The 19,390-nt window shown below is 39.9% G+C and overlaps 2 protein-coding genes across 3 annotated transcripts in view; both read right to left on the bottom strand.

The window, feature by feature from the left end:
- Positions 1 to 1,206: 1,206 nt before the first annotated feature.
- LOC106821400 (skeletal aspartic acid-rich protein 2-like) lies at positions 1,207 to 4,625 on the bottom strand. The gene is made up of 4 exons (XM_014826168.1): positions 4,264 to 4,625; positions 2,751 to 2,964; positions 1,638 to 1,834; positions 1,207 to 1,369 (listed from the first exon to the last, which is right to left on the bottom strand). The coding sequence occupies exons 1-4, from the start codon at positions 4,575 to 4,577 to the stop codon at positions 1,249 to 1,251; spliced, it is 846 nt and encodes a 281-aa protein (XP_014681654.1). The 5' UTR covers positions 4,578 to 4,625; the 3' UTR covers positions 1,207 to 1,248.
- Positions 4,626 to 6,073: 1,448 nt separating this feature from the next.
- LOC106821412 overlaps positions 6,074 to 19,390 on the bottom strand; it is a 14,006-nt gene continuing 689 nt past the window's right edge. The window contains exons 2-12 of one of the 2 annotated variants that reach the window (XM_014826196.1): positions 13,504 to 17,514; positions 13,012 to 13,259; positions 12,501 to 12,559; positions 11,721 to 11,855; positions 11,389 to 11,515; positions 10,968 to 11,112; positions 10,611 to 10,719; positions 10,133 to 10,232; positions 9,674 to 9,798; positions 8,634 to 8,727; positions 6,074 to 7,874 (exon numbers count right to left, since the gene is read on the bottom strand). In XM_014826196.1, coding sequence (XP_014681682.1) covers positions 7,701 to 7,874; positions 8,634 to 8,727; positions 9,674 to 9,798; positions 10,133 to 10,232; positions 10,611 to 10,719; positions 10,968 to 11,112; positions 11,389 to 11,515; positions 11,721 to 11,855; positions 12,501 to 12,559; positions 13,012 to 13,259; positions 13,504 to 17,494 — 5,307 coding nt within the window. In that variant the 5' untranslated portion in view covers positions 17,495 to 17,514 and the 3' untranslated portion in view covers positions 6,074 to 7,700. Of the gene's footprint in view, positions 7,875 to 8,633; positions 8,728 to 9,673; positions 9,799 to 10,132; positions 10,233 to 10,610; positions 10,720 to 10,967; positions 11,113 to 11,388; positions 11,516 to 11,720; positions 11,856 to 12,500; positions 12,560 to 13,011; positions 13,260 to 13,503; positions 17,515 to 19,390 lie in introns of those variants that run through there. The other variant, XM_014826197.1, reaches the window with a different exon arrangement.

Below are 19,390 nucleotides of genomic sequence, written 5' to 3'. Positions count from 1 at the left end.
CCATTTCATTATTTATCAAGTTTCATTTCAGGTGTGATGAGCAGCATCATTTATAATCCAATATAATGAAAAGTCCATTAAATGTTCATGATTTATTGAATATAGATGAACACCTTAAGATAAATAATCATGCGATAGAACATCATCTAAATTTTTCATCATTGTGTTCGTATATAGGTAGGACAATATACCAGGGGCGTAAATCCGTACCGAGGAGTGGGGGGGATGATCACGCGAAGGGGGGGTCTTTAAATTTTTGAAATTAGACCCCCTCAGATGCGTTTTCTGCGCGAGCAGGGGGGGTCCGGACCCTGGTACAAGCCCCTGACCTGACCTCATCTGAACCTGGTCTCCGCTTAGGGGGCTAGATTACACGTATATACATGATATATGTACCGGCCAAAAGACGGTATAAATTATTGAAAGATTTTGGTTACGGAAAATTTATGGCCTGAAAAAGTGCCGCGGCAGTTCCGACGCCCTTGTGTACTGTAAGTGTAATACGGTATCTCTATGAAGGAGTCGTGGTACAATAATAAATTTGATTATACTCACCTACACTTTATCGTAAGAATAGAAAATTCAAAGACAAAGAGTCGGGTGAGAATTATCTGGTTAAATAAATCATATCACATAACCAAGGACTTAGAGAGTTACTGTTTACTTTCAGCATCTGGAATTCTATAAAAAATGCATTTATGGCTCTTGATGATTACAGTCTGCAACAATTCACAACACCATTTTTACGCAGTAAAATAATGCTAGTCTAGGAATCGTTTTAAACCAGCTGGTTCGTTGCCATGCCAACGTGATAGAAACGCTTCATCTCTATATATAAATTTATTTCTAAAAGCACACATGCACGCACCCACTCACGCAGGCGCACACGTAGGCACGCACACACGCAAAGAACGCACTCACGCAGGCACGCACGCACTCACTCACGCACGCACTCACTCACGCACGCACTCACTCACGCACGCACTCACACAGGCAGGCAGGCACGCACGCACGCACTCACGCAGGTACGCACACACGCACTCACGCATGTATGCAAAAATGTGGTGGTAAACCAAAAAATAGTGCTAGTATCCTAAACATTTCCCGCGCCTACAAGCGGTTATTCGAAATCATTGACATTTCTTCGCCATATAGCAAGCCAAGAAAATGAGTGTTTAATGATAATTAAAATAATACAATGAGAAATGACAGGACAATGACAAAAATATAGTTACTTATGTTGGCATTTTAATTACTGCAGATTGCAGCCGCAACCATAGCCAGTAGAAACACTAGAGTGTTGCCTACTATGGCAACGCTGGAGGAAGGTGCACTCTCCAGTGATGGATCATATGTGATTTTGTCCCCTCTGAAATTGCATAAAAGTAGGAAATTCAACGTGGATTAAAAAATTTCAGAAAATCAGTCAGTTGCTCTGTTCCGGTTCGGTCAATATGTGTGAACTAAATTTCCAGTGTGATCTGCTATTGCTTTTTGTCACCTTGTTTACCCTAAGAAAATTGATGTGTCGTAGTTCAGAAACCAAATGAAATTATTATGAATATGAGGCTATTGTGCAAATACGAATTTGATAAATAAGATGTAATATTACTACAAGAATGTATATATGATCTTACTTGGGAAAACGGAAGATAAACATTTTCTTATTTCCTTTGGTGGTGTAGTCTGGATAACCAGTTGGCATATCTGTCCAATCACCACTATCGGACGTCTTTACCTTTTGGGACAGAACCAAATTGGTATTCGCACCCATGTCAAATGTCTGTGGCTCTCCAGTCTCGGTCTCTTTCTTCACAGCATCATCAGCCTTGCCCTGAAATAATAATTTTAATGCATAAAACAATGACTCGCTTCGACAAAAGGCGAAACAGCACCGATTATGATTGTTAGTTTACTTTCTTTTTTATATCGCAAGTATTTGGGTAGAGCAATTTTGAATATCCTTTCAGTCCAGCATTCTTTTTTCCTCAGATATCTGGTAATTTCATAATAATGATGCTTTTATCAGTGGCGCTAATAGTAGAGGGAGAGAGAGAGGGGAGAGAGAGAGAGAGAGAGAGAGAGAGCAAACATTACTAAAGAGTAAATTCAGGTTTATACTATTGGCATGAATATGAAATCAAACAATTTTAACTGAATATTTTCAACAGCACATAAGCACTTTATTCTAGAAGAGGAAATTCAGATAGACAGTACTTCACAATATGTATTTGTGAATGTACAGGACATGCCTTGAGATAATGGTTCTGGGGTCAGCCTATACAGTCTATTTAATTACAATTATTATATCTATATTGCTGTTTTATTACTTTACAAACAATTAAAATTTCGCGTTATCGGACCTTATTTTTTAGGCCGTGGCTACGCGACCGGTTCCGGACGAAGAGCCGCTGGGTTAGTGGTCTTGCGACACGTACACGCATGATTGCGCAACGGTACGCTCTGCTGATTGCCGAGTGTGTGTGTGCGTGAGACAGAGAGAGAGGGAATGTGTATGTGTGTGTGTATGCGTGAGAGAGAGAGAGCGGGAATGTGTATGTGTGTGTGTGTGTGTGAGAGAGAGAGAGAGCGAGCTAGAGGTGTGCGTGAGAGAGATAGAGCTGTGCGTGTGTGTGTGTGAAAGAGAGATGAAAGGATAGACGGCAGCAGTGCATATATTGTGTCTATTTGGCACTATTTTGGCACTATTTGGCGGTCTCTGTTATTTGAATAACCTCTTACCGTCATACCTTAATATCGATGACGAATTCCAGCATGTGTGCATCCGAGTCAGCACCCCATGTCCAATTTTCGATAACGATGTTGAACTTGAGAGTTCCCGGGTGGACTGTGTGGGTTTCTTCACCCAAGCTCAAAGTTCCCATTTCTTTGAAGATGTACATTACAACAGTCAGATTACCTAGTGTAGTTTGTTGTTTAGCCAGCGAAGCAGAGAACGATATCCTGTAACAATTAGTATACATTTCTACGATTAGTGTTCATAGAAATTCGTAGCTTTATCGGTGTAGCCCTTTTGCTGTCGCTACATGGGAGCGAAGGGGCTACACCGCAGTACGTAGAGCTAATGATGAAATTCATAGTGGCTCGCAAAATAATTATGGTGCTCAGTAAATCAGCTAACAAGTTGTTGCACAATGCAAATACGTCGCAATACATATAAAATATGACGTGGATTGAGCCTGTTGAGTGAAATATCCTTGATAGTTTGATTCACTAATTACTAATTAGGTGCACAAAATAAATGCGAATTAAATTTTCTCTAACCGAGTGAACACTCACTATCGTTTACAAAGGCATATGCGTCTTTATCTAGAAAAACAATATAGACACAAACGCGGTCCATCGGGTATCTAGATCAATAGAATTAATGCAAAAATGAAAAGAAAAAAAATATTTTTAATAGAACGTAGCTGCAATGCGCGACATAACCTCAAGAAACTGTCATGAACACAAAACACTGTCAAGAAACAAAAGACTTGCTGAAGACGTGCCTATATCTTCGTGCACCGTACACCGCCGAGTTTCGTAACCCGGTAGGCGTATATCTACCTAGCGTATCAGCTCAGACGTTAAAAAAGTCGTCAGTTGCTACTCCTACGCACAGCGGCAAACGACGACACGCTTTTAAGGCCACCGCACACCAGCCGATTTTTACAAACGATGAAGCGATGAAGCGATGAAGCGATGAAGCGATGAAGCGATGTAGGTGTGCGGGGGCCTGAATATGCGAGCTGAGAAAAAAATACAATGCGTCCAAGCGAACAATCAAGCGAACAATGCGAATTGAGTGTGGAAATTTACAAAGCCACTCGCACACGCTGTTCAATCTTCCAAGGTCACGCGCACACCACAAAATCGCGTCCAAATAATCGGTTCAAAATCAAACATGTTTGATTTTGGAACGATCACCCGATAAAAATAAAATCGTCTACAAATGAACGCGCACACCTACATCGTTTCATCGCTTCATCGCTTCATCGCTTCATCGTTTGTAAAAATCTGCTGGTGTGCGGTGGCCTTTACATGATATATATTATATATATATATATATAGATACAATAATCATTAATGTAACCCAACACAAGAGTAGGTACACAATGTAACCCTACTCTTGTGTTGGGTTACATTATTGTATCTAGCTTTCACACTGCTTGGGTGTCAAGTCCGTCTGCGTTTGCATTCGATAACATTACATTCTTAGAACTACTAAAATGTACTAAAATTGAATAATATTATACTTACATTTGGGCTTCTATATCTGAATATGTCGTGTTTTCTATGTCTGAGTAGGTAAAATCTTGGTTCGCAAAAGTATTAAATCTTTTATCGGTCACGTCATTTCCATCTCCATCGACCTCTTTTAATTCGTCCCAGTTTACTGTGACTTGAGATACCTCATTTTCCGACTCTGCCGGGGGGTTAATCGTTAACGATATTTTTCCTGATTTGCCTAGAACCTTCACTTCTACATTATCTCCAGTTAAAGTTTTGTCTTCAGTACGCACTCGTTCTCCTAGGCAGAGACAAATAAGAATACAGAGCGCTAATTTACTCATAACGAAGTAGCAATATTGTATCTATATCTGCAAATTTTTAACAGCGTGGCTTGGGCTTGCTCTCTACACTACACTCTACAGGACACGCTACAATCGAACAACTGCTCTGCTCCTACTGCTCTGGCCGATTATATCGAACGCGACTGATGCGGTTCATAGGAACAACTACGTTGCCAGTGTATCGATAATGACGTCACAATAGAGACAATTGTCTAAGGGGCCAATAAGCCCATTATGCCTATTATATTTATGCCCATATATGTATGACTTTTTATGAATAAGCCAATCCACAACCCTGGTGGCGTGTCTTGAGTGCAGAGGGCCAGAGGCCATAGAAATATATATAAAGACACTATATTTCTATGGTAGAAGCCACTGAGTTGTGTATAAAAACTCTTATGTTGTCCATTGTTGTAAGATGGTTTGTCTATAGTGTATTGAGGGAAATTACCAAAATAATAATGACGTGTTTGTAGTTATTAGTAAGTGCAGGTAAAATTTAAAAGGTTAAATATTTTTTCTAACTGTAATAGTGAACGGGATTGATTGGCCAAGTTCAGGATTGTGAAAATGCTGATGAGGGGGCATGTAAATTTATTACGTTATAATTTTTCAATGTGTGGATAGGTGCGCGTGTGCCTTTCTTACCTATATCGCATTGTGTTTTTTGTCAGGTGAACTTGTACTGGTATTATCATGATCATACATAAAGTTATATCTATGTTTATAGCCCGACCAGGCTGTGCGACCGATTGTCTATACAATATATACCGGCGTCTATAGAATATACCGGGGTCTTCTAATCCTAGCAAGACCGTCTCTTGGAGCTAATCTATGTTATATATATAATAATGCCATATATATCCATTGTATAGATAATAATTATGTTCATGGTATTATCTATGATTACATCTATTATATATTTCTGTGCTAGTTAGGAGACGTTGTTTAGACAGTGCATGTGGTGCAGATTTCTAGATTTTCATCATGAATTGTAGGCTACATCGCCTCAAGTTGCTGGAGGTTGCCAACGTTGAAACAGCGTTGAAAACTTGTTGTATTTGTTAGTTGGAACAACGTCAGTTTTGGACAGTTTTGCTACGTTTCGTACACTACTACTATTCGTCAATAAACGGTTACTCTTCATTAGAGCAGCTAGTACCCGTTCAAATGCTGGACAGTATCCTTAATATACTACATTCGCATGCTTACTATTATTCTTGGATATAGGTACATTTATATGGCTCGCATGAGTCCGCCACACGTGTGATCGATAAGATACTAGTATAGAGTACGCAAGCCGAAACAAACGACAAGGAAACACCTGTGTTCACACACAGGTTCATCCCATGCTCAATCATGCTATTGAAAATCAGGTAGGTATGTATTAAAAATCTCCTAATTACGGGTCAAATTTAATCCGCTGGCGCACAGGATAACGTTAGAATACATATTGCCCAGGTAAAACAATATAAACAAATTCACGAAGTAAATCATTAGATTTGCACAATGATATTTATTAGTATAACTATTTCTTCGCCATTCTTAACATTATGCTCCAGGATTTTTTAGATTCATATCACGGCTAGAGATTATTGTCCATAATTTGCAATACCATTAGACTGCTGATGAAACACTTGTTAACAAAACAGCAATATATATTAAATGTTAACTGTATGGTTAACGCGCAAAAATACACGTTTTCAAAACTTAAACATCAAGTGAACAAACATATAAACAATTAAATTACAATGTAAAAATTATACGAATATTACATTAATTTCTTGCGAAAAATCCCCCAGCTAGATCAATATATTTACACACACACGTATGCATGCACAAAAAAACTTCCAAGTTCTTAGAATTGTACTGGCTGTGGATATTTAGCTTCGTATCACTGCTAAAGAATATTGCCCATAAATTTCAACACCTTCATAATGTTAATACAATACATGTTAACAAATAACAAGAATATAACATTAAATTGTAAGCGTACTCACACGTGAAAAGGAGTGTTATCAAAACTTACACAACAACTGAACAAACATACACAAATAAAACACAACGTCAAGATTAGATATATAATATCACATTAAAGTACAAAAACAAGGTAGACCACTAGATTTGCACACTCACACCTATTACTTTAAGTAGAATTTTTTGCATTTTTAGTATGGTGCTTGGCCGTGTTGTTTGCCTCACATCACTGCTAAAGAACATAGTCTATAATTTCCAATACTGTTATAATACTAATATAATAAATGCCAAATAAAACAACAACAACAACAACAACAACAACAACACCATAATACATTGATATTAAGGGTAAACATGCGTGAAAGTAAACATATTCGAAACATACACATCAAGTGCACAAACACATGAGGAATTACAGTACTACATACAAAGTATACAAATATCATATTAGACTTTACATAGAAAAAATATACAGTATTGTTTCTGTTCAAAAATTTCTTCTTAAAAAGAAGAACATTACGAATGCAGTTCAAATCTTAGGAATAATATAACATATATGCCATAAGCCCATGCATTTGTAAGTAAATGACATTTTCTTCATAACTACATACCTACATAAATTTAGCAGAGTACAACAGCACCTAATTATAATACAATATATTGGATAGCAAATTCCTGAGACAATATGTAAAACTGTGACGCAGTATGGTAATGGTCAAAATGTAGCATTTATAACACCATGGCTAGTTAGAGCTCAAGATTGTTCATCTGCAATATATAGTATAGATAATATAGTCATATTACAAATTATCCAGTCAAACTCAAATTCCCACATATTACAGTCAAATTCAAATTCCCACTCATCATTTTATGGTATTACCACCCACGTTCACATTTCACAACACGATTGGCCAGGGAAAAAATCACCATGATCTTAAATAAGTAGTAATATAGCTACTGTATTATAATGTGTATTTCCACAAGTAGGCAATACTACTAGACACAAATAACATCTTCTGTGAGCAGTGATCTTCAGCGTGCAAATCAGTGCTGCCACCTATTTTAAAAGGCTTTCCATTTAAGGCAGACCACCACACTATCACCGCACCTAACATGAGGCACTTTTTCGGCTGCATTAGTGTACTTTCATGGGTCATAATCACCACTACGCCACTGCTCACGTATCTTCGCTCTATGTTCCTCAAGCAAGAGGGTATCTTCAGGGCTAGTATACTTGCGTTTCCTGCCAATTCTTGTGCTAATGCAGGTTTGACAAGGTAGGATGCCCTCAGGTCCTGCTGGGTAACACATGTCACACCTCTGCAAAAAATTTGGACAGACATGCACCATACTATTAGCCATCTACTGAAGTTAACTATAATATGCTAGCCGTAATCGTGCACGCATTCAGGTTCCCTACCGCTACAGGACTATATGGACTATATGAGTCATAATGCTAGAAAATGGCGGTGAATCTTTGCAGCATGCCCAGCTATGCAGTAGACCGTAACACAATAAAAAAGTAAGCTAGAAGGCATCATAAACGGCTTGGCTTTAACTGGCCAATATCAAATCGAAGAGGACTCACTGTAATTTGGACAGACTGGGTCTTTTATTGGGCGTAAACAAACTAAAAACGGCAATACGTGACCACGTCTTATTTAAGTAGCGGCTGTGCTGGAGATTCACTGCTATTTCCAAGCACTCTGGGTCATAAAGCACTGTATCAGCTGCAAAGGGCTGCACAGATTTAGCTAGTATTATGCTACATTAACTGCCACAATAAAACCCCAAGATATAGTATCTTTGTTCTAGTACAATGGCTCATGGTTTATACACCACTGCTACATAAACTCCCAAGCAGTAGCAATTTGTACTTATGAAGTTACAAAGTCCTATAAAGGATGCACTAAACAGTTGAATGCTGTTTACAGTTTCATCATATTAATGATGGAATTAACAGCAACTTTACACCTGACCAAGAAGCAGGTAAGATTGATTTTTTATAAGCATCTCAATTACAATTAGTTAAGTCAACGTGTAATGATCGTTTGAATTTTGAAAAGCAACCATACGTACTTTGCAATGTTTGTCATGCCAGGCAACACACTTTAGGCACTTTGAGCAGTGGTTCCTGTGGTTTCTAACAAGCAAGCCACTACACCAGGAGTATCTGCGAGGAAGAGTTAACACAATTAGTGTTCACTAGCAAGCTGGTTAGTAGACATGCATCTAAACAGATGAATTGCTCCGACCTGTGATTGGAGGGTGAAAATAGAATTCGTGACGTTTCGTTTTCATTTTGCATACCCTGCCGCATACGCTATTACGCTATGACCGGTAGGAAAGTGTACTAACTTTCATATGGCGCGAACGATTTGAGTTACATTTCTATAAATTCTAGCTATTACAGACACATGTCTTAAGACATGTGTCTGTAATAACTAGCATTTATCTCTGTGAATTTTGAGTTTATTGAAGCACGAATTAGCCCAATTAATTAGCAAATATGCACGCGCGGTATCGCTCATAGGCTAATATACACGCAGCTATATGCCCGGTAGGAAAGTGTACTAAGTATCATATGGTGCGAATGATTTGAGTTACATTTCTATAAATGCTAGTTATTACAGTCTTAGACACATCACACCTTAGCTATGATCCCTGTGAGTCTCGAGTTTATTGAAGCACGATTAGCTTAATTGATTAGCAAATATGTACACACGGTATCCAAAACGAAACGTCACGAATTCTATTTTTATCCTCCAATCACAGGTCGGAGCAATTCCTTTGTTTAGACACGTGTTAGTAGCGCCACCTCGTATGAGAATTCTTAAGCCAGAAGCAGTGCACAGAAAAGCCAGTATATAGGCATGACTAAAAAAAGTGATATATATAAAAGGAATATTGATGCGATTTGGCTACACAAATAATGCAATTGACACAGTGCATACCAGGCTGGAAATTTAGACTGCATTATGCAATTCATATCATGAGCTTTCTTGCAGAGGGGGGATTGAGAGTTCTAATCCTATGCAATATTATACAATGTGATCATCTTAATATTTAGAAGGCAGCATGAATCTATAAGGAACAATAGAAAAACATAGTTGACTCACTGGTAGATGGCGCCACACAGAGAAGGGCAGCGTGTCAAGCCTGGCACACACTCACGCACTAGCCGCTGTGTTCCACAGCATTGGAACACCACAGCTTTATGCAAATAGGATCGCAAGTTGATCTGCTGAGGTTGAAAAAAGGAGGCTTTTATCAAAACTACTGAGACACTCGGGTATAAATTATTTTAGTAGTATTCAGCACTAATTAAGATTAACAAAACACTGTGGTACATCAATCACCATAATCAAGTGTATCAAGATAATACGCCGTTAACCAGAATTTTTATTATTTAGTTTTAGTATATATGATAGATAATATACAATTATAATGATTTTAAAACTCAGCGGTAAAAATTAGACACAAGTATTCCGTTTCTAATTAATTTCAGTAAAATACTAACAGTTACTAAATTGTAGTATTCCAGCAGTAACCAATTTAACAAGTTTTTAAAAAGAAACCTTGTGAATTTTCTGCATGAGACAGGAATCCTGTTTTGCTATGTAAATGTCAATTCCTACTTCAGTTAACACACTCAATGGGTTTTCACAAGTCCCACACCTAAGGAATAAAGAATTAGTAGTAAGATACTATAGAGTTAAGTCACAGTACTATATAGTCTTAAAGTAAATGAAAAGAATAAACTCAAGCAATTAAGTAAAATGAGTAACATTGCATATATACTGATCTATATAATACAAAGGAAATAAACTAAGAGGCAATATTTATAATTGAAATCATTCTCCATTTCAGTTTCAACATCATCACCATGATCATTATTATAACCATAACTCTCATTATGAGCACACTTATTATATAAAGTAACCTTTGCATATAGAATAATTAATGTTCAATGAACTGAGGACTATCAAGGTTGAAAACTATCTGGGTGCATGCGATAATGTACTTTACTGATGCAAAGCATTATTGGTGACGTACTTGCAAAGGCTGTCACAGGGCCTTTCTGACTTTAGGCAGGGGCATCGCAAACTGCGACATCCCATGTTACAGCCACATCCCTTTGTCCGTCGTGCTGAGACAACCTGATCTGTAATACGCATCACTCAGCTTAGTCAGTTGTTTTAAGACCTTGTTTGTTTGAACATACAATCTCTTATTACAGATTCACACTCGACTGCTGTCCAGCACTTGGATCATCTTTAGAAAAAATACCAGATAACAAAAATGTGTATAATTGAACGTAGATATGCCAACACTGTAACACTGTTTAGTTACTGAAAAATGTAATTAGTTATTTGAAGGCACTCTAAAGGAAGAGAAGTGAAATAAACTGACCATGATTAGAAGGAATCAGTGCTGTGGGCAGAGGGAAGCTTTCCTGCTGGTAGGGCACAGACTGCTGGAACATAGCCTCAAAGCGCGGGTCGAAACAGCACAGGTAGAGATACAACTTCCTCAAGTTTGTCTTGCTCATCATTACCTGGAAAACGAATTTCACACCATCATACAAACACACAATACATCAAAATATTTATTTAACCATACACTGTAACGATGGTACAATTCGTGTGGCAGAACTTCACAATAACCTTGCTAAATATAACGAGACAATCACCTATCATTGAAAGATGAGTTCAACAACATAAACCATCAAACCCACGTTAGGCTTACCTACGCAGCATTGAGGAGTATCTTAAAGCTGAACAAAAATCATGTTATTTTACCCCTAAAAACTGCACCATATGCATGCTCCTACTTTGTGACAAGCAACTCTGGCTAGTTCTCCATTTGTCAGGTCTACTTTCGTTGCTCGGTCGTATACAATGTTAAACTGGACTGCTCCATCTACAGGTCTGACGTAACTGAGGTACATGGGAGGTGGGCTAAAAAGGTAAACAGTCAAGAATTTCGGTGACAACAACACTACACAGCACAAACGTACACTTACTGTGAACACAACATCACGAGAGGGAAAGAGAGATAGGAACGCAGCAAGGTAGGAAAAAAGGAATTGAGTTGGATAGATAATTTAGTAGCCTCCTCCAATTGTATCAATTAAATTCTCCATCCCTATCATCTTATACCTACCGCTGCACTTTGATGAAAAGTTCAACATCATTCAATTTTCCTATCGCCACAATACTCTCAAAGGGCACCTCGATGATAGCCCCTGAAGCAGCTGGGTATTGTAGCGAGTTGAAGCCAAACTCGTACACCATCTTCCTGCAATTTCAGCAATTAAAGTTTATACAATTAATTAACAAATTTTCAGATATATGCTAACATGACATAAAAAATGGATTGCATATACCACCATGCATACTAAGATGATGCTTTCTCTGCCATTACTGCACAAAATCACGCTCCACTATCATTCATAATATCCACACACTCAAATATTACTACGATAGATCAACACTGATGCTTTACAAATTAATATGTACAGTACAGTAAATGCCATGACACACTGCAGCAACAACGACGAACTGCGATAGACATTTGAGAAAAATAGAAGCTATTTTTTTTCAATGAGCTGTTGCATATATACATGAGATAACATCCAGTGAAAACACTCATGACTAAAATAGTAGAGTAGTTTTATAAATATCACCGACACGCAACAAAAAACAACTTTGCTATGATAAATGGGCTGCTCATCTAACTTCGGATTACAATGACGTCTTTTTGTGTATTCAGCGGCTGTGATGCGGAACATTATAACTGGTAGTTTCTGCTGCAGTAGTTTGACCCTAAATTGAAAAGTGTAGAAATAGAGGGCATATATGTACAAAAATTGCAAAAAGATTTAACTGCTACAATTTAGGGGAAATACACATCAAAAATTATGATTACAAATATGGCTAGTACCTTTGTGCAAACATCACTTTGAGCCTGTTCTGGCAAAAGTCTTCACTCTCCTTGAACACCTGTTAGCAACCATTACATAACACTTTATAATGGCTTTCATTGGTTTAATAAATTTAATGCAGTTATTACGCAGGTATAAATTTATCAATTTGTAAAAGTCAAAAGTGCTCTAACCATGCACATTTATTTAATAAGTTAGGAAAGAATTATTATGCATAACATTATCAGATGCTTTACATCTCTTTAACATACCCTTGTTCACTATTAAACTAATTAGAACATTGGAGACAACACTAAAAATACCAATTACATCGTCCAATTGTTAGAGGACAAAGAAATCAACTTTATATATTTTAACATATCTCCTAATGCAATTTTAATATGTTAATAATGTAAATCTAATCAAATATATATCTTACATGTATATTACACACACGAGGACTATACTGATTCCTGGGATGTTATGAAATGCAAGGTTGACTGAAGTGTGCCTGTAAGGAACACTGATTACCACAAAATGTCCTATCTCCAACAGCAGAAAGTCAAAGTGGCGTGGCATATTCTCACTCGATTTCACAACGGCAGGAGAATATTCCTGTAACACTGCAAACGGATGTTGTCCTGACAGATGCTGTTCCCTGCGATGTTCTCCAACAGATGGCGACATTAATACGACTGGTTGCACTTCTCGTGATTGCTGTTCCCTAGGATGTTCACGCACAGGTGGCACCATGCAGGGCTGCACACCGGAATTTGTAGCTGGTGAAAACAAAATCACAGCTAATCAAACTATAACCAAAGATGTATATAGTGGAGACTCCTGTTTCGATCACAACAATCACATTTAAAACTAATATCTAATTTTTTTTTAAGTAAACTTAATACTAATGAGACAAGTTTAAATGTATTTCTTATTCTTAAACATAGATGAGCTCACACTCACAGACAAGACATACAAAGATTATCTGCTTTAAAACCAAAGTAACTATAGATAATCTCTTACCATATGGCACACCATCTTGTTGTGTCTTCTGCTTGGTGGGATATGGACCGAATTGTGTTACTCTCCCTCCACTACCTCTTGATGAGTGGATGCGCTGGCTTGAAGGAGTGCTTCTAACGTCAACGCTCTCAGGCACGGCTGTACCAGAATACGATCGCCTCATATCTGGTGAGGGTTGGGGCAAATACCCCTGAGGTGGAACTCCAACCAGAAAATTACACTGCTCACGATACTGCTGTTGCTGCCGATGCCCATGCCACTGCTGATTCTGCTCGCGTGGCCTATGTTGCTGCTGTGTTTGATGAGAATACTGCTGTGCTCGCCTAGTCAAAACGCAATGCTGTTGGCGCATTACTGGTGCAAACACAGCCGGCGAATTCAATACAGTTATGGTGCGCAGTGGGATAGCGGGCATGCACACTGTCTTCTTAGGCTTCCACTGACCAACGGCCTGATGTTGATGGCTAACAGACACGAGTGAGGGCGCTGCTAAACGTGACACAGAGTTGCAGAAGCTCTCGACTGGTAACGCACTCAGAGTGCGAGCGCTTGCCGGTGAATTTCTCTCTCCCGTCCTGCCCGATTCTTTCTCATTGGCATCAAACCTCCTCAACGGTACGTCAGAAACCATGGTTTTAGAAGCCTGCTGAAACTCCACCGACGCCTTGCAGGCCTTCCCCTGTTTATTTCGAATCTGAGTATACTCATTACCTAATCCGTGTAAATATGCAGCAGGTTGACTACCCTGCACCAACGAATCTTGACTGCTAGATAGCACAGGAAATGAAATGCCCTGCGGTGGCGATTGCCATCCATGTCCGCCTTCCCGTGATCGACTTTTTGGTGTTGAGATCTTGGGAGAGAACTCAGCAAGTGTATGTGAGTGCTTAACCTTCGATTTATCCTGTTTGTATTCATGTGATGGCTTACCACTACCAGTTGATGATTCAGTCAAATTCTTTTGCACCGTCTCCCTCTCTTCATCCACAAAAGTTTTGCTTCCTTGGGTCTCACAGACATCAATAAGTCTTTCTGCAATGGAGTTGCCTATATCAATGAGCTGTCCACCAGCAACTGATGGGCCTGGATGTATGTCGTGGAGCTCATCAAAGCCGCCATTAAATGGGATGTAATCAGTCACGTTGAGGTGACCAAACATCTCGGCGTCTTGAGGTCTCACTTGCTCACGCCGGGTGCGTGGAGTGCTACAGCTAGGCTGGTAACTTTGCATTGGCATCTCTTCGTGCAGGTGATCCCATGTGTCACCTTCATCAACACCTAGTCTCTGCTCGTTTGTCTCGTGTGACACTGATTCAGAGTATTTCTTTGAGCTCTCTAGGTGGTCCTCGTGTGGCTCCTTTCCAGTCTGATCTGATTTATGGCAGACTTTGAGGACCGAGTTGTGCACCTCTTGGTAGACAACCGTTCTAGTCATAGACTCGAACACAGCGTCACCTGCAGCGACGGCCGCTCTTGTCACAAGGACCGACTCGGTCAAACTTGAGTGACTACTATTACTCAATTCCAACTCATAGTTGCTGTGGGGAACTGGCTTCTCATCGACTATCGTACCCGATTCATGCTCACTGACGCAGACGGCCACAGTCGAAGCCACCTTTGCTCCAATATCATCTCTTTCGTCCACATGACCTGAGGCAGCTTCCAAAGCGTTAGCTTCGATTTTAGCGCGACTGACGACGAGTTCGTGGTTACCAGCTGCCATCTGCGAGAACGATTTTGGTGAACCATGATCATCCACCTTTGAGGCTTTGACATCTGGCCCAGTACATGTAGTTGGCAAGACAGTGTCACTCACAAAGTCGCACACACTGCCTCTGCCTGATTCAAGATCAGCATTCCCACTCAGTGTTGGTTGCTTTTTAATAGCTGGCACTGAGTCAAGTAACTGATTACATCCATTACTGCTAGTTAACTCTAATTGCTGGTTGTTGTTTGACAGAGGCAGTATGACAGGGTCTTTAATCTGCTGTTCTAGTAAGTTGTCAAGTAAACTCACCATGTCAATGTCATTCGAGCCTTGCCCAGCAAGTGTCTTTGGTTCCAAATTATCTGACGTTGGCAGCTTTTTGATACTTTGGTGCATATCTCTATCTAACAACCCATCAAGCAACCTAGTAACACCACTGCTACAGCTTTGCTCTAATTCCGAGTTGTCTGGCAATGGTATCGCATCACAGTCATTAATCTGAGTTCTTAAAACATCATCGATTGAATCACTCATGTTTGAATTACTAGCTGCACACATATTTATGGTTATCCCACCTTCAGGTTTACATATCTTCACACAGTCTCTCTCATCCTGTTCTTTCTCTACTTCTAATAAGCACTCAGTATCCTTTGTACACCCACTATTAACGCCAACATTGCAATCAGAGATGGTACCTTTCAGTTGCAAGTCATGTGCAGGGGACCTAACATGGCCATTGTTCTCTCCATTTAACATATCAGAGAGCAAACTAGTCAAACCACTGCTAAGACTGCTGCTTAACTCCAGTTCAGAGTCGTTTCCTGGTGCTGGAGACTTCTTGCTCCACCTTTCTGCCATGTTCGGCAAGCTGAGCTCTAATTCGTGGTTGTTACCTGGTGCTGGAGCCTTCTTCTGTTTCGCTATCCCTTGATGCAAGCTGCTGTGTAGAATGCTGCTACAATCACTAGATTGAGTTGAGCTGAGCTCTAATTCGTGGTTGTTACCTGGTGCTGGAGGCTTCTTCCGTTTCGCTATCCCTTGATGCAAGCTGCTGTGTAGAATGCTGCTACAATCACTAGATTGAGTTGAGCTGAGCTCTAATTCGGGGTTGTTACCTGGTGCTGGAGGCTTCTTCCGTTTTTCTATCCCTTGATGCAAGCTGTTACACAGACTACTGTCACAATCACTCGACTGTGTAGAGCTCAGCTCTAAATCGGGATTGTTGCCTGGTGCTGGGGGCTTCTTGCTCAGCTTATCTCGCACATGATCCAAGCTGCTACAAGAACTTTTGCGATTAATTGCCCGAGTAATGCCAAGCTCGAAGTGTGAATTTTTAACAGCTGAAGCTGGTTCTCTCAGGTTTTTTGTTGGGACACTTCTAGATAAAATCGGTTCAGTCAACCAGTTGCACTCTGCACTTGATGGAGATGTTGCTTGTAGTTGTAAACCATCCTTGTTCTGTGATCCATCATTGACACCCCGTACTGCAGCACAGAGGGGAACCAGATTCCAACCATTAGGGCTATGGAAGACATGAACATATGGGGGACTATGGTATAAGCCTTTTAGGTTGGTATCTATTTCTTGATCACCCATCACCCTTGGAGAAGAATCCATTCGGACAGGATACTGATGAGGTATTTCAGAGGACGGTGACACTGGACTTGCTAGATAATTATGTACCAGATGTCGTTTACTAGTAGAGGTGTTTTCTGCAAGTTGCCATCTCGGCATTTCCCGATTGGCCAGCCGACAATCCGGATAAATGGTAGATGACTTTAGCAATGCAGGTGGTGTTGTGAATGCCTGCAAATTTGACTCATGCATTCTTTCCTTAGTGGTAGCTGCTGGATTCAAATCAGTTCGATGCACTTCATGGTGCATCTGTGGCCTAGTGACTTCATGTTGCATATTCAATACTACATTAGGTGTTCTTTCATAAACCGAGCGTTGACTGTTTTCAAAGGCAGGTGAGGCACCTATGTGTGTGCCATGGTAAGTTGAACAGAAAGGGCTGGCTGGAGATTGAACAGAATGTTCAGAAAAGCTAAACCCATCACCAATACCACTGTCACACCTCTCACGTGACATGGCCCTGCAAGCTGGTGTGGAAACTGCCTTAGTTTCCAGTTGGGAATACGGTCTTGCATTATCTCGTGTGTACATCATGCTCCCAAGTGTAGGTACAGATGCATTGCCAACACTCGTTAGGGCAGAACAGGTTGGGGGTAGTGTTAGAAACCTCTCCCGTGTGCTATTTGGACTTATGTTACCATACTCCATCTTTATTCCACCATATCTTCCTATAGTTGATAGAAAGAAATAAAAATGAGAATTTTTAGTTATAGGGCAGTGGCTGTACATATTCTAATGTCATAACTTGATTTAAACATCATAACTTGTGAATATATATACAGGGGTAGAAATTAACTTTTGAACACGGGAGTCCAATGGACTCCCTACCCTCAAAAAGAGAGAGTCCGCAGCAAAATAAGGGAGACCGCAGTCTGAGGTTCAAAATTAAAGATATTAACAATAACGCATGTGCTTATTTTTAAGATTCATGCAGTTGCACGTCTGCCAAATTTTCTTCGGACATTAGCTGAAAAAATACAGTAATTCCGCTAGGCTGTGCTGCGGAACGAACTAGTCAGTATCGCAGAATTTTCAGGGAGTCCGACAGTAAATCAGGAAGTATTTGACTCCGGACTCCCATTAATTTCGCACCCTGTATATATAATAACAATCACTGCTTGTTGCTAGTTATGGACCATCACGTAATAGATCACAGTGACAGTTGATCTGTTGGAGGTGAGTTTGCTTTTATTTTGCAGCAGATTAGGATCAGGTGATCTACATCAGATGGGTCTGCGTCCCCAACAAACATGCCTAATGACTCACCATAAAACTATGTAACGCTAAAGAGAATTATAGTGCATCACATGATAAATCATTGAAATTCTATTGGATAACGTCGCAGGTACTATGAAACAATAGTTTGCAACACTATTGTTTGCACGACGCATTATTATAACGCATTGTTTTAATATAAATTGAAATTGTTCGTTTAAGAAACTTTGTCTTATTCACTTAATATTTGCCGAGTAGATTGCAAAGTCATGTGATGCACTAAAAACATTAATGCCTATTGTTGGAGGCACTATATGCTGTCATAGTGTTGCTTTGGAAAAAAATACCCCCACCCCTACCTACCCAAAGCAACCCTACCTACCCTAACAACCCCTAACCTAACCCTCCCCAACCTACCTATACCTTCCCAAAGCAACACTATCAGAGCATAGTGCCCCCAACAACAGGCATTAATATATAATTAGAAATCATTGCTGCCACACACAATGCCCACGCAATTATTGAATTAAACTATGTGCCCACTGTAGCTGTGCCAACATTTATTTTACACATGTATGCTAGTTTGTTGCTTAGATTAACACTATGACCTGGGGGGGGGGGAGGGGTCACTGTCTATTAGAACATTACCCCATGTGCATTCTCACTAAAAATAATAGGCCCCCTAGTGCGAACTGCACATTGGAAAACCCTACCCCCTATTGCAGACACAATTGAAGAATACCATCCCCTATTGCATACACAATGAAAATATCCCACCCCCTATTGCATACACAATGAAAGAGTCCTACCCGGGGTCCTACCCCCTATTGCGAGGTCTTGCAGACAAGTGGAGGGCAGAGTGGAGTGAATACTTGTGATGAACTCAAAGAAGCTAGACTACTTGCAACTCTTGTTGCTGTCAACACTGAGTGTCAAATTTCAAATCAAGAAGAACGGAAGGAAAAGAGAGATTATTTATTATTTACATGGGGCAGGGTACTATGTGGTTCGTCATGAGGGGGCCTACTGCAGGCGCAGTGCTTGACTTGAACGATCTCGAAGGCTAATTGCGGGATTAGCTTTGTAAAGGGGGGGGGCCTATTTGCTCCCGCGCGGGCCCGCTTTAGAAGTTGAAAAACACCACCCCTAACTTGCAAATTTTGGAACGCACAGTGACCCCCCCCACGGGCACTATGAAGGCACACTAACAAACAAAACCTTAAATACACCAACATGTATCAGAAAAGATTTTAAAATAAGATAGGCCTATAACATGCCATACCAATTACCATAAATAACAATAACAATTTTACAATAAAATACTATACA

The sequence above is a fragment of the Priapulus caudatus genome, unplaced genomic scaffold (genome assembly GCF_000485595.1).
Source record: "Priapulus caudatus unplaced genomic scaffold, Priapulus_caudatus-5.0.1 Scaffold71, whole genome shotgun sequence".
Lineage (NCBI taxonomy): Eukaryota > Metazoa > Priapulida > Priapulimorpha > Priapulimorphida > Priapulidae > Priapulus > Priapulus caudatus.
This window is presented reverse-complemented; position numbering and strand designations above follow the sequence as displayed.